This window comes from Pelophylax lessonae (genome assembly GCF_965119305.1).
Source record: "Pelophylax lessonae genome assembly, chromosome: 9".
Taxonomy (NCBI): domain Eukaryota; kingdom Metazoa; phylum Chordata; class Amphibia; order Anura; family Ranidae; genus Pelophylax; species Pelophylax lessonae.
Genome location: NC_138776.1, coordinates 92,204,035 through 92,220,071, shown reverse-complemented (window position 1 = coordinate 92,220,071; position 16,037 = coordinate 92,204,035). Strand labels below are relative to the sequence as shown.

The 16,037-nt window shown below is 42.8% G+C and overlaps 1 protein-coding gene across 1 annotated transcript in view; it reads right to left on the bottom strand.

Moving 5' to 3' along the window:
- The window catches only part of CFAP46 (cilia and flagella associated protein 46), a 363,053-nt gene that overhangs the window by 123,848 nt on the left and 223,168 nt on the right, over positions 1 to 16,037 (bottom strand). The window contains exons 36-38 of the mRNA XM_082268864.1: positions 9,782 to 9,925; positions 7,868 to 8,068; positions 6,569 to 6,675 (exon numbers count right to left, since the gene is read on the bottom strand). Of these exons, the coding sequence (XP_082124990.1) occupies positions 6,569 to 6,675; positions 7,868 to 8,068; positions 9,782 to 9,925 (452 nt within the window). The remainder of the gene's footprint in view (positions 1 to 6,568; positions 6,676 to 7,867; positions 8,069 to 9,781; positions 9,926 to 16,037) is intronic.

Below are 16,037 nucleotides of genomic sequence, written 5' to 3'. Positions count from 1 at the left end.
AAATGGGAGAAATACACAGTAAAAATATGTACTGAAAGGGTCTTTTTCTGAAGGACTATGCGTCACAGCCAACTCGATCCTAAACCATTACTAAAATTACGATTTTAGTTTTATGCAGGATATGGATAATTCACCAGAGATATGTAGGCGCTTGGGGGTTTAAGTGTTCATACAGCAAAAAAAAAAAATATATATATATATATGGCTGAAGGCGAGTAATAGAGGTACAGTGTTGTATGCACAAGGAGGGGGAGGCACAGGGAGTGCGCATGCCCCGCCCGGGTTTTGGCGCAGACTCCGAAACGCGTCGTGAAGCCTACTCTGCCACCTTGCTATCTCCACTGCTGACGTCAGACGCCCTCCGGTTCCCGCAACACGGCCGCAGTCCTCTGGTCGCACGGACTCACACGGCCAGCTGGCCTGGCTGTCTGGATCAAAGGCCTCCCTGGACTGTGCGGACCATCCTATACCACCTCGGAACCGCCGTTACTGGACAGATGCTTTTACCCTTACCTTGATGTAAGTTACTATGTAATGTTTGTATAATAAATTACTACTTTGCACTCAGAGGCGCTCTTCCCTCTTCCTTATAGATAATTCACCATCTGACTTCATGAAAACTGCAATGATGAGATGCCTTTGAAGGTTCTAATTTATCTAAGTATTAGTATAACTAGTAGTCTTAGTTAGTCACATCCAGCTGAACTTGTTCTGTAACATTGAGAATGCTTTACCACTAATCCAAGTGACTTCAGCTAGTAAATGGTGAAACATCTTCAACATTTCAGAACAAGTCCAGTTGAATATTACTGACTACTACAAAATTATCCAAAATTATCCAAAGCTGAGACATTGTGTAAGTAGTTTGAGTTCCCAACATCTCCTGCAAGGCCATTATGAAAGTGATGGTCCCTTTCAGTTGGACAGCCAAATGCCAGATTTCTAGGACCACTTAAGTCCTAGAAATCTGTCATGTGTTTTTTGTGGTGGGGCTAGCCTTTAAAAAAATCAAGTTTTGTCTAATCTAAAAGAAAAGCAGGATATTGGTTTACTATTATGAAGTAGTAAATCAACTTCAAAGTGTTATAATGTGCTCATTTTATGTCATCAGTATCTGGAAGTTTTTCAATTTTATTAATGAAGTAAAAAATGGGATTTTAGACTTACCATAAAATCCATTTCTCTGATATTCATTGACGGACACAGCTTCAGATCTTCATAAACATTGGGTTATACTGCCCCCTACAGGAGTAGGAGAGTAGGACACTAGGCAGAAAAAAAGTCTGGCTACGCCCCTGGGCAGTCCCAGGGGGTATACTCCCTTTCTCTGCTATAGGCTCTCAGTTTAGTTACAAACAGTGTCAGAGGAACTCCACAGAGAGGTGGGTGCTGTGTCTGTCAATGAACATCAGAGAAATGGATTTTATAGTAAGTCAAAAATCCAATTTTCTCTTCAATTCCTTGACGGACACAGCTTCAGATCTTCATATCCATTGGGACGACCCAATGTTAAACATGAGGGGTGGGAACAGCAAAAAAATTCCCAAGGCTAAACAGTAGACAACCAGGCAATAGGAGCTCAACCAAAACAACTGGGGCCCACCTAAAAAAAATAAACAATACACCCTCAAAGAGGATCAGGTCCTCTCAACAGCAGCCTGCAAAACCTTGCAGCCAAAAAGAGCATCCGTGGATGCCAACACATCCACTTTATAAAACTTTGTGAAAGTGTGCACCGACGACGAGTGGCTGCCTTGCAAACCTGCGTCACGGATGCCTGATGACGGAAAGCCCAGGAGGCGATAAGCGCCTGAGTAGAGTGCGCCTTAACAGGGAAAGGAGGAACCTGTCTCTTGATGGAATAGGCCCGAATCACGGTCTTTCTGATCAAGCTGGAAATGGTCAAAGAGGAAGCAGACAACCCATTACGAGACCCATCCTTAAGCACAAAGAGAGAGTCTGACTACCTGAAAGACTCCGTAGCTGCCAGGTACACCTTAACTTCCTGGACCACATCCAAGGCATGCAAGACAATTTCCTTCTAATGTTTAGGCCTGGGACACAGGGAAGGCAACACAATGTCTTCATTCAAATGAAAGTCAGAGACGACCTTTGGAAGGAACGACGCACAGGAGCGAAGAACCAATTTATCTCTGCGAAGTTCCGAGCCACCGAAAAGGAGCGTGGATGAACCCCAAGAGACTCAAACCACGCAATGTATGTCTTCCACATACAATGGTAGATCCTCCTAGAAGTAGATTTCCTAGCTTTTAACAGTATAGGAATCACTGACTCAGATAAACCTCTATTCTTTAGCACCTGGCGTTCAACAGCCAAGCCGTCAAAGCCAGCGACTGTAAAGCAGGATGGGAGATTGGTCCTTGGGACAGCAGATCCTCCCTAAGAGGAGGCTTCCAAGAAACGTCGGTGACCAGGCGCACCAGGTTGGTGTACCAAGCCCGGCGAGGCCAGTCCGGAGCCACTAAGATGACTGGAATCCCTTCTGCCTCGATCCTGCGTAGAAGTCTTGGCAAAAGCTTGAGAGGAGGGAAGGTGTAAATCAGATGATACTGACCCTAAAGGGTCAGTATGCCCAGCCGAAGCGCTGGAGAATGAAGCCACCATATAAGGGACTCCTTTCCTTGACTCTGGATCTGATTTTCCAGAGACTGCGGAGTCTTTACCCATTTGGTCAGAATCTCCCTTTGCAAGGACCTCATATGGAACTGTGCAAATGGAACCGCCTCAAAGGTAGACATCATCAGGCCCAGTACCCGCATGCAAGTCCGGAGAGATGACCATCTGTTGGACAGCAGGGGATGAATTGCAGCCTGCAATTTCTGGAGTTTGTCCAGAGGAAGAAGCAGTCTGGCTAAGGCCATGTCCAGAGTCAGGCCCAGATAGTCCAGCTTTGTGGACAGAACCAGGGCAGACTTCTGAAAATTCAGAATCCAGCCAAACTCCCGCAGAGTTTGTATTGTGATCTCCAGGTTTTCCACCAGAGCAGGAAACTCTGCTCGCAGAAGGAGATCATCCAAGTAGCCCAGTACCACGTTCCCCTTTTGGTGTAGCAAAGCTAGCACTGGGGCTAACACTTTTGTGAAGACCCGAGGAGCAGAGGCGAGACCAAAGGGTAACGCCACAAACTGATAATGCTCCTCTCCCACGGCAAACTGGAGGAAGCGCTGGTGACTGGCACATATTGGAATGTGAAGGTAAGTATCCTTAATTTCGATAGAGGTGAGAAAATCCTCCTGAAGCAGAGATGCCACCACCGTGCGAATGGACTCCATTCTGGACTTCTGCACCTGCACAAAGCAGTTAAGCGCCTTGAGGTCCAGGATTGGACGCACTTTGCCTTACTTCCTGGGAACTGTAAACAAGTTTGAGTAAAAACCCTAAAAAAAGGTTCCGAAGTCGAACCTAGGTGAGTCTAGGATGGAAAAAGACTTGGGGGTACTGGTAGACAACAGGCTTGGCAGTGGCATGCAATGCCAAGCCACTGCAAGCAAAGCCAACAGAATACTGGAATGTATAAAAAAGGGGATTCACTCCAGAAATAAAGAGATTATTCTCCCACTCTACAAGACTCTGGTCCGGCCACATCTGGAGTATGCTGTCCAGTTCTGGGCACCGGTCCTTAGGAAGGATGTGCTGGAATTGGAAAGAGTCCAGAGAAGGGCAACAAAAATAATTAGGGGAATGGAGGACATCAGCTATGAGGAAAGACTACAAGCACTGAACCTATTCTCTCTGGAGAAGAGACGATTGAGGGGGGATATGATATCAATGTACAAATACTGTACTGGCGACCCTAGCATAAGGAACAAACTATTCAGAGTAAAGGAATACAATAAGACACGTGGCCACTCACTAAAACTAGAGGAAAGGCGGTTTAACCTTAAAATGCGTAAGGGGTTTGTCACTGTAAGAGCGGTAACGATGTGGAATTCTCTTCCACAAGCAGTCGTATCAGCAGGAAGCATTGATAGTTTCAAAAAACTATTAGATGGGCACCTTAGAGACCACAACATACAGGGGTATACAATGTACGGTTAACAGCAAACACACATCATAGGTTGAACTGGATGGACTGATGTCTTTTTTCAACCTCACTAACTATGTAACTATGAACTGGAATAATCACCCCTTGATGTAACGGGTCTTGTACCGCCCCAAACAGACCCTGTAAGGCAACTATGTCCAAACTATGGCCCTCCAGCTGTTCAATCTGGAAACTGGAGGGTCCTCCACCACGGGTGGAACAGTCCACTTCTTAAGGGACTCCTCATAGGGAAAATGCCTAGTAAAGCGCTTTGGGACCCCACCGAGGCACTTTGGTCGTCCCCACTCTTTAGCGACAATTCTGTCAAAACAGGCAGGGAAAGGAAACACCTTTGCCGCTCTGGATGGCTTGTGAGTGCCAAAGGGGACCTGCACCTCCATCGCAGCTGCATCCTCCATCTCCAGGGTCTCACGCACAGATACAATCAGTGCTTCCACGAGCGCCTTTTCATACGCGGTTGCAGACATGGAGGAATCATCCTCACTATTGAAGGATTTCGGGCACATGGTTGCAGACCCAGCAGGGTGACCCTTGTCCGTGTCGGCTGAATCAGATTCAGAATCTGATAAGGCAGATGTTGCAGGGGAAGGCAGGAGGCACTTTTTGCTATCCCGTTGCCCGAAGACCCCCTCCACCCAGGACACAAAGGACTCCAGGACCGCCGTCAGTGCATGGATGGATGGTTGGGATCCAGAGGGCCCTGCAGTCTCAGAGAGGGGTTCAGGTGGAGAGATGTGCTCCAATGACTCCATGAGTCACGGGGGGACCCCACAAAAAGTATAATACACTGATAGGGACAACCCCCACTGTGCTGGCAACACCACTCGGTTGCCAGGCACAAGCACCAAGCGATCCTCAGCAGAGAGGGAGAGAACCCCATCAAACTCACCACCCAGCAGAAACAGGCACCTTCAGCTACCAGTATAATCTTCACTCCATGCCCGGCGATCAGGAAGTGAAAGGATCCAGGCTACAACAAAATGGCAGCCGCGCGTGGTGAGGCTTGCAGGGACCCAGAAGGGAACCAAGGCCTCAAGGACACACCCAGGCAGGACAGGGGCCCTGGCAGGAGCCCCCAACAGGAACAACCCTCCCTCGCACAGTCAATCTTCTGGTCGCCGGCAGCACATCCCCCCGGCCCCTATCGCCAGCATAGTGCCCATCCCCCACCCCAGGAGGTGGACCAGACCACCCAAACAGCCCAAACATATGTTGAGGGGGAGGGGGTAAGATGGGGGACAGATGACAAGGGAGGGTACCTGACAGGAAGGAAGGGAACCCAGGGGTACTACCGTCCCAAGGGGGGGCCCACATCCACCCCAAAACCCCAAAGGGGTAGAGGGGGGACAGCTACTCCCTATATCAGGAACCAGACGGGCACCACTGAAGACAGAACCTCTCTCCATCAAAATGGGGGGCTGTCGGCCAGGAGGAACATTGCGACTCGGGCCGAGACCCGGTCGTATGCGACCTCGCGAGACGTTTAACTCGCAGGCCAGCCCTCGTCCAGTGCGGCTATGTCGCAGCAGACCTAGTGCGAAGCGGAGCGAAGGTCTGCGTGCGCTCGCTGGCCAGACTAGGATGACCACTGGATCTAGATTATCCAGCCTGTTGCCCAGTCCGGCAGTTGATTATAGATCTCACAGGAAAAATTCAGGAGAAAAAAAATGTCTATCTAAAAAAAAAAAAATCCCAGATCCCAGCAAGGAACTAGGTTCTTACTCCTGACTAGGCAGGAAAAACGGAGTACCTATAGCAGAGAGAGGGAGTATACCCCCTGGGACTGCCCATGGGCATAGCCAGACTTTTTGCTGTCTAGTGTCCTACTCCAGTAGGGGACAGTAACCCCAATGGTTATGAAGATTTGAAGCTATGTCCATCAATGAATGAAAGAGAAAAGACAAATTTAACTTCTGGCTGGATTTGTCATTATTCATAGAGGTATTTAAGTGTCTGCACGTAAAGTGGGTTTGGATCCTATTGGGCCGCAGGTGGCTTTGTGGATAGTTCTAATCTCATAATATGCTAGACTGGCAAATGGGCCAGGGTCCTGAATGACAAGATTCAAAGGTTCAAGCTGTAAACCCAGCAAGGTCAGGTGTTGCTGGTGACTTATGGGCCCCAGCTGCTTGGTTGAACCCTCTGAGCCTTAGCCTGGAACCACAATGAGAGCTTTGCAATATAAGTAGCTCACTGGTGAACAGAGGGGTTATGCGGTGAGTCAGATTGGTGGTGTAGTGTGGATTTGAACCTGCCATCAGTACACACTTGAGCAGACAGTGATCAAGGGTCTGCTTTGGGCACTGAACCAGAAACTGGACAAACAGTCTAGATCCTGAGTAAACAAGCTCATATTACACATTGGTCTTATCTGGCCTCACTAGAAAAAACCCTGCAAGGTAAAACTGACTTTAATAGTGTTTTCCTCACGCAGGCAGCTTTCTGCTACAGACGGGGACAATAACTTATATCCATGTGTATAAAGAAAAGACAACTTCTTACCTTGCATTCAGTTTGGCAATAAAAAGTCCATATTCCGACTCCCTGTTTTTTTCTTTGTGCAACATGGTTTTAAGAGCATTTATTGCAGTATCCAAAATTTGGCAAGCCTGCAAAAAATGAATTATTACACACGATTAACAGTGTAAAATAATGGCCTCATGTGGATCTTCGTACAATATTTGTGGTTTGTCATTTGAGTTCATTCCATAAAAGTGTTAGTTCTGTGCCTAAATTCAGCAATGTTCTCCAAGATCCAATTACTGCTTGTTTTGATGATAGCTGTGAGCTGACTTTACACTTACAATTGTTGAACAGCCCTGTATTAAGACTGGAATCATGGGAACTAAAAGCTACTTGCCTCCAATTTCTTTTCTCTCATCTTTTTTTTTTATTTTAAAATGTTATTTTTAGGAAAAAGGAAAAAAAAAGAAGAAAATTGATTTTTCAATGAAAGAATACCTCACAGAGATAATAGTAGCATAACATCTTTCCCTTTACTTTAATTTAGTTTTTCCTTTTCCTAAAGTATAAGCCAAGCCTGACTTTATCTGAAGTCTAAAAAAAGCTAGGACTGGATATACACTTTAACGTTGACATCATTCATAATGTCTAAATCTTGGGCACTTCTATGTCAATCACAAATTTACAGCATAACACATAAGCAGTATTGTTGGTTAAATGACTACAATGTTATATTCCAGGAGTTTTAGTTACTTTTGGAATATTACATTCGGTACTCCAAAGTGTCTTCTTCTATGGTTGAAAACATGTTTTGTACATTACATAAAGGTGTTACTGATCAGAGGATGATCTTGCTACACGCAAGCTCAGCTATGCTCACAATTTGAATAAAAGCTGTCATAAGAAAAATATGTAGGCTGCCATGATCAATTACTTCAGGAAAATTATGTCCGGGTAGGTCTGGACTTGCAATTTTGTTTCTAGAAGAGCTAAGAGCTGCTATAAGTTCTTATGGGCTGGTTGGTCAATATCAGCCCCCAGTAAATAGTGGATTGCTGTATTTCCATTACATGAGGTTTGTTAACATTAATAAATTATAAGTCTTTTACCTATTATGATTTGATTTTCATGTCAGGGCTGCTCCATAGTCCAATTATGACACTAAGTACATGACATGCCAACCAGACACTGCCACACTGAGTACACTGAGTGCTTGTTCAAGGGTAGCTCCATACCATTCAATAATATTACAATGTCTGAGCACTTGAGCTCACAAGTTTTTACTGAAATAGAAGCATCTTGGGTAGGGATGTAACAAAACAAATAAATGACCCATACCTTTCTTTCTCTTTCTTCTTTTTCTTCACCTAAAATTGCCTCAGTTAATGAACATGTGGTTTCATACAGAAGCTTTGCATCCCTCTTTAGATCTTTGGCTTCCAGAAGCAAAGACCTGGCTTGTCCATGATTCTTCTCACAGTTTGCCAGCACGGATAATAAATAAAGGCATTTTAGATGATCATGCTTGTCGCCGATATCCTGAAATGAATATAAGAGGGATAAATTTGCCATTTTAATTACATTTTTAAAAAAGACTCCTGTTGAGTGAAAGTCCATGTTTAAATTCAACTAGCACAGGTTACAGAAGGGATACTCAACTATTTGAAGAGTGAGGGCCACTTAAGTAATTTGGTAACCAGTCACGGGGCACAATGAAATGAAAAGGTTCCGAATTTTGAATTTTCTATTTTGAATAGCATATTTAACATTTTCCTCTTGCACCTGCTAAATGCTGGCTGGTGGGAGAGGAGGAGAAGCCGCTTTTCAGCAGTTGTAGAAGGAAAATGGAGAGGGATCAGTTCCTGTGTATGCCATTCCGGCAGCCCCCCCCCATCCAAGTGTAAAAAAGGAAGTGACAGGGAGGCTACACTGACCCCCTGAAGCATGGGGCAAGGTCACCATTGCGCCCCTGACGCTAAGCCAGTGGTTGGGGGTGTGTGGTAAAAACATGTGTACACTATGGAGTTGTACCCCCCCCCAAACAGTTCCAAACAGCAATGTAAATAAGCCATCACTGTCCTAAGCCCCCTATAAGGCTGCTTTCATACCAATTTGGTTTACCCGGGAGTAGTAAATAGTTGGTAACTCTTTCATAGGTGCTAATATACCCATTGCAAATGCGCAGTGTATGTGTTGTTAATACACTGCCCTTTGAATCCTCTTCCAGCTTTTGCTGGCATTGCTCTCCAGGCTGCTGGAAAGGACCCAGGCGAAGTACACTTGGTATCATCTTGCCTGAGACAGGAGTCGGCGCTACAGAGGGAGCTCAATGCACTCTGATGCTCTGGGATGGCAGGTTGGCAAGCCCATATTGCGATTAATGGGTTGCTGACCCCAGACAAGTGCTTCCCTGGTTTGAGGTCAAGGGCCACATCAGAAGGCTTCAAGGGCCACATTTGGCCCATGGGCCACAGGTTGAGCACCCTGGGTTACAGAGTAAAGCATACTAAGAAGAACCGATTGCCTTGGGCAACAGGTCTGTATTGTCTCATTCCTATTTACCTTTTTTTTTTCTAGTTTAGCAGGAAGGATACAAACTCACACTTCCCACTACTCTACAGTTGCCACATTTACCCCTACACCTGATAGGATTTTTCTACTAAGATCTATAAAAGGAATAAAGTTGAAGGAACCAGCACAATTAGGGATTTCAGCTCCTTTATTATTTCTTTAAATGCATACACAGTATGAAATGCTTCTTACTTGCTCATGGCTTCAGTTTTCAGTATTGTAGTGATGCACCAGTCCACCCTATTTCTTTTCAATCTTTGACGGGTCCTCCACTTGCTGATTCTATTCCACTTGGAAAGGGGAACCCCCAAAAACATACTCCGCAGGATCATTATCTATTATACACCAAAGCCTGATTGACCAAATGTCTGTACTAAATTTTTCGGGGACACATTTTAACAGCTACCAATCTGGTTCAAACCTAAATTAGTAGTTTGCTTCTAACCGGTATAAATTAAATAAAAAAACAGAAGGACCAACTATATCTAATAAAAACATAAAAAAGCCTTCCAATTTACAAAGATGCTCCCGTAAACTGACAATTTTTATAGATTTCTGTTACTGTTATTCCAGATGTTTTACATCAATGTCATTTTCTTTTCAATATCGTTTAATCTTTCATATTTTACACAGCTACTGTTTTGTTAGAGTTTGTCAGAGACTAAAGAAATGTGTTCTCACCTGGAATGACTTATATGCTTGTGACAGAAGGATTCTAGCTGATTGGAAATGCCCAAGCTGTATCAATATATCAGCCTTCTCCAGCCACAGATAAGGAAGAGAAAGTCCACTTAATCCTTTCCCATCTGCACGTACGTTCAGCAGCTAAAGAAAAACAACAGGATTAAAATGAAACGGTCCACCAAGATAAACTCTTAGCCCAGAATATAGTCACACACAACATAGTTCTTTACAGGACCCTTCATATATTATGCAATTCATTCTTACAAACAAGCCTGTGCTTTTTTTTGTTTTATCCACTATGAACCTTCATCAAATGTACAAAAATGCAGACTTAATCGCTAGCGCAAATCGCACTGTTTTAAGCACAGTAACCTAAAAGCAACCAGAAATCACCTTTTAATGATCTTATTTCAAAAGCTGAAACGTGATTAGTTGCTACAGGTTATTGCACTGTGCACCGATTAACTAAATAGGAATGATAGTGTCTGACATTTCTTCTTATTATTAGAAGCTCATCCAACTGTGGTGGAGCTGATGGGATTACAGTAGTTTTTTCAGACAGAAATAAAAAAATGTAGGTACTTGCTCCTTTGTCCATAATAAAGTGTATGTAAAACCAAAACTTTTTTTTTTTTTTTATAAATTAAGGTTTTGTATGCAGTATAGAAGGGTTAAAATACCTGTCCATTTTTTTATTGCGATAGTTAAGGAATGATCGCCCAAAAGTGAAGGCCAAGATGGGAAAAGTCACAGGCTGCTAGATCAATAACAAAGAAGTACTGAGACTTTTGGGCATATTAATTAAAGCTGGAGAGTGCAAAAGCTGGTGCAGCTGTGCATGGTAGCCAATCAGCTTCTAACTTCAGCTTTGCCCCCTTAATGACCAGGCCATTTTTTGCGATTCGGCACTGCGTTACTTTAATGGAAAATTGCGCAGTTGTGCAACACTGTACGGAATAAAAGCTTTCTTTTGGTGGTATTTGATCACCTGTGCGATTTATATTTTTTGCGCTATAAACAAAAAAATAGCGACAATTTTGAAAAAAAAAAAAAAACAATATTTTTTCACATTCTGCTATATGACATTCTCAAAAGAAAAAATTTAAAAATACATTTTTTTAACATTTTAGGCCAATTTGTTTTTCTGTTACATATTTTTGGTAAAAAAAAATCGCACAAATAGAGCTTTCTTTTGGTGGTATGGTGGTATTTGATTTTTATTTATTGTGCTATAAACAAAAAAATAGCAACAATTCTGAAAAAAACAAAAACAAAAAAAAAAAACAGTATTTTTCACATTCTGCTATATAACATTCCCAGAAAAAAAAAATTAAAAAAATCAAAATTTTACATCCTTTTAGAAAAAAATCACAATAAGCATATGTTGATTGGTTTGCGCAAACGTTATCTCGTCTACAAACTAGGGGAAAGATTTATGTCATTTTTATTTTTTTTACTAGGAATGCCGGCGATCTGAGATTTTTTTTAGCGGGACTGCGACATTGCGGCGGACAGATCGGACTCCTAACTGACATTTTTGACACTTTTGGGGGTACCAATGACATTACTACAGTAATCAGTGCTAAAAATATGCACTGTTACTGTAATAATGACACTGGCAGGGAAGGGGTTGACAGTATAGGTGATCAAGGGGTTAAATGTGACCCTAGGGGAGTGATTATAACTGTATGGGGGTTGGGCTTCTGAGATGACCACAGAGACATGTGATCCTATATAGCTCTGTGATCATCCCAGGGAGAAGGACGGTCGGCTGTGTTTACAACAGTTGACCGTCCTTCTCTCTCAGCGGGGAGCGATTGCGGGTATCAGGCGGCAATTGGAGCCATCTGACAACCGCATTGGCTTCCCCCCTGACGATCGGGGGAGGGAGCGCGCTGTCGGCGGCGCGCGCTCGCCCACTAGCTCCTCCCAGGTGATTGATGTAGATCTAGATAGTTTTGCCTGTACGAGCCAGCCTGCAGCAGTAAATATAAAGGAGGCGGTCGGCAACTGGTTAAAATAAATTGGAAATGAAACCAGCAGCAAAATAACTTTTTTTTTCGTTCAGCCTACTGTATAATATCATACAATACAGAATAAATAAAACACCAATACAACTTGTCATTTCATTACTAGCTGAGAAGGGCGAGAAAAAGTAAACACATTCATGTAATATAGCTGACGAGGGAATATTCCTCTAATAATTTCACAGGTATACTGGAACAAACAACAAAAAGGAACAGAACACAAATATAATCTATGATCATTTTTAAAATTTCAGGAAAAAAAATGTTTTTCCTTTTTATTCGTAATGTTTCAATTTTTAGGTTTCAGAAAGGTCAAGAAGGGGCCAACAAACAATCCAACATAACAAACAAGGAAGTAAACAAGATGATGAAATGATGCAGCAAAATTGCCGGAGCTATGTTCAGTTATGATGGCACATACAGAATATATTCCTACAAACCAGACAAGGGCAAGAATATTGCTGTACTTTGTGCCTGAACATCTGCAATCTTTTTTTTTTCTTTTCTGGAGCGTGGTACATGGTCTAATAAAAAAAAAAAAAAAAAAAGAAACCGTGAAAAGGTGACACCAGCTTGGACTACCTAATATTTATTCATTAGAAAAATAGTATATAAATTGTATCAAAAATGCAAAAAAAAATGCATTTTTGATAAAACTTGTATGCTTTTTTTCTAATGAATAACTATTTGGTACTCCAAGTTTTTTTTTTTTTTTTGTATTATGACCAAATTTGTAGTGACACACATATAATAAGGGTACCTTTAACTGTGAGTGGATTCCCCCTACCATCCAATATAATTTCATGCAAGCCTAGTATATGATCTTTGGTTAAAGTGAACTAACAGTGTATTTTACATGAATAGATATTTTAAGTTACAGTGCCTTGAAAAAGTATTTATACCCCTTGAAATTTTCCACATTTTGTCATGTTACAACCAAAAACATAAATGTATTTTATTGGGATTTTATGTGATAGACCAACGCAAAGTGGCACATAATTGTGAAGTGGAAGGAAAATAATAAATGGTTTTCAATTTTTTTTTACAAATAGGTATCTGAAAAGTGTGGAGTGCATTTGAATTCAGCCCCCTTTACTCTGATACCCCTAACTAAAATTCTAATGGAATTAATTACCTTCAGAAGTCCCCTTATTAGTGAATAGAGTACACTTGTGTGTAATTTAATCTCAGTAAAAATACAGCTGTTCTGTGAAGCCCTCAGAGGACCTTAGTGAACAAACAGCATCATGAATGTCAAGGAACACACCAGACAGGTCAGGGATAAAGTTGTAGAGAAGTTTAGAGCAGGGTTAGGTTATAAAAAAATATTCCAAGCTTTGATTATCTCACAAAGTACTATTTAATCCATCACCCGAAAATGGAAAGAGTATGGCACAACGGCAAACCTACCAAGACATGGCCATCCACCTATACTGACAAGCTGGGCAAGGACAGGATTAATCAGAGAAGCAGCCAAGAGGCCCATGGTAGCTCTTGAGGAGCTGCAGAGATCCACAGCTCAGGTGGAAGAATCTGTCTTCAGGACAACTATTAGTCATACACTCCACAAATCTGGCTTTTATGGAAGAGTGGCAAGTAAGTCATTGTTAAAAGAAAGCCATCAGTTGTCTAGTTTGCGAGAAGCCATGTGGGGGACACAGCAAACATGTGGAAGAAGGTGCTATGGTCAGATGGGAACAAAATTGAACAATTTGGCCTAAAAGCAAAACGCTATGTGTGGCAGAAAATTACCACTGCACATCACCCTGAACGCACCATCGCCACCATAAAACTGTGGTGGCAACATAATGTTGCGGGAATGCTTTTCTTTAGCAGAGACAGGGAAGCTGGTCAGAGCTGATGGGAAGATGGATGGAGCCAAATACAGGGCAATCTTAAGAGAAAACCAATAAGAGTCTGCAAAAGACTTGAGACTGAGGCAGAGGTTCACCTTCCAGCAGAACAACAATCCTAAACATACAGCCAGAGCTACAATGGAATGGTTTAGATCAAAGCATATTCCATGTGTTAGAATGGCCCGGTCAAAGTCCAGACCTAAATGTAATTGAGAATCTGTGGCAAGACTTGAAAATTGTTGTTCACAGATGCTCTCCGTTCAATCTTACAGAGCTTGAGTAATTTTGCAAAGAATGGGCAAAAATGTCACTCTCTAGATGTACAAAGCTGGTAGAGACATACCCAAAAAGACTTGCAACTGTAATTGCGTGAAAGGTGGTTTAACAAAGTATTGACTCAGGGGGGCTGAATACAAATGCACGTCACACTTTTCAGATATTTATTTGTAAAAAAATTTGAAAACCATTTATCATTTTCCTTCCACTTCACAATTATGTGCCACGTTGTGAGGGTCTATCACATAAAATCCCAATAAAATACATTTACGTTTTTGATTGTAACATGAAAAAATGTGGAACATTTCAAGGGATATGAATACATTTTGAAGGCATTTCATTTTTCTAATGTTTAAAGGATTTTGTTATGTTAACATATTGTTATGACCATATTTTATAAATAGATGTTTAGGTTAAGTTACTATCTATACAGAAGATAGAGCAGTCAGCATCCTTGCAGTGACTGACATAAAAACTCAAGCAGTCATTATTTGCTGAGCCATAGACCTCAGCTACTTTTGAGGCAGATTTGGACATTTCTGGCCCAATAGATTTCAATGGGAATGCCTAAGGCTCCATGCACACAGGGCGTCATAAAAACGAGCTCCAAAGCTGTTTCTTGACGCCAGGAAAAAGCAGCTGTAAAAACAGGCTTTTAGTAGCTTTTTCCATTTGCGTTATTGCACGTTTGGCCATGTAGCTTTTAGCAGCGTTTTTTCTGGCTCCATTCAAAATCAATGGTTCCCAATGTGAGCAGAAGAGCAAAAGAGCAGAAGAGCGGAGGGCAGAAGAGCGGAGCGGAGAAGACCGGAGCGGAGAAGACCGGATGAAGATTTTTAATAAACTTTTCAAAACATCTCCTGTCATTATTTACATACACTGCCTTTTATGGGGTGAAGGGGTAGGGGTACAATGTACCCCATACCCATTCACATAGGGAGGGGGTCCGGGATCTGGGGGTCCACCCTTGATAAAGGGGGCTTCCAGATTCCGATGAGCCCCCTGCCCCGCAGACCCCCACAACCACCGGCCAGGGTTGTGGGGATGAGGCCCTTGTCCTCATCAACATGGGGGCAAGGTGCTTTGAGGTGGGGGGTGCCCCTGCCCCAAAGCACCCACACCCGTGTTGAGGGCCTGTGGCCTGGTATGGTCCGGGGGGGGGTGGGGCCGCTCGCTCATCCCCTCCCCTTTCCTGGGCTGCCAGGCTGCATGCTTGGATAAGGGTTTGGTATGGATTTTGGGGGGGCCCCACGCCGAAAAAGCGCCCCCCAAGGGCCTGGTTTGGAACCTGGGGGGGAACCCCACGTCGTTTTTTTCCCCATTTTGGCGTGGAGTTCTCCCTCAAGATTCTCACAGCGCAAGTCACACCGCAAGTCGGATCATCCTGATCCGATTTGCGGTGCGCCTTCCATTCAAATCAATAGGCTCACGTAGGGAACCATTGATTTTGAATGGAAGAAAAAAAACGTATAACATGGCTTAACGCACGTTAAGCAACGTTATTCAGCCTTTAGCAGCATCAGACGTTTTTACAGCTTGACGCTGCAGCTCCAGAACACACAGTTCCTGGGTTTTTTTTGGAGCTGTAAAACGCCTATGCCACTTGGAGCTCCTAAAAGCTCTATGTGTGCATGAGGCCATAGAATAACATGGATGGGCATTCTGCGGCTGCAAAAAAAAAAAAACGTCTGACGCTGCTAACAGCAGCTCCAAAAACGTCCAGTGTGCATGAGGCCTAAAAATGCTTAAATTGAGCGTTTTATCCACTTCAAGAAGAGGCCTATTTCTGAGATTTGTTGCTTTCAAGTTAAATCAGTATTTTTCACTAGAAAATTACTTACAACCCCCACACATTATATATATATATATATCTTTAGCAGAGACCCTAGAGAATAAAATGGCCTTGTTGCAATATTGTTTGTCACACTGTATTTGCGCAGCGATCTTTCAAACGCAATTTTAAAAAAATAAGAAAATACACTCCAATGAATTAAAAAGAAAAACTTAACAGTAAAGTTAGCTCAATTTTCTTGTACAATGTGAAAGATGATGTTACAACGAGTAAATAGAGACCTAACACGTCACGCTTTAAAA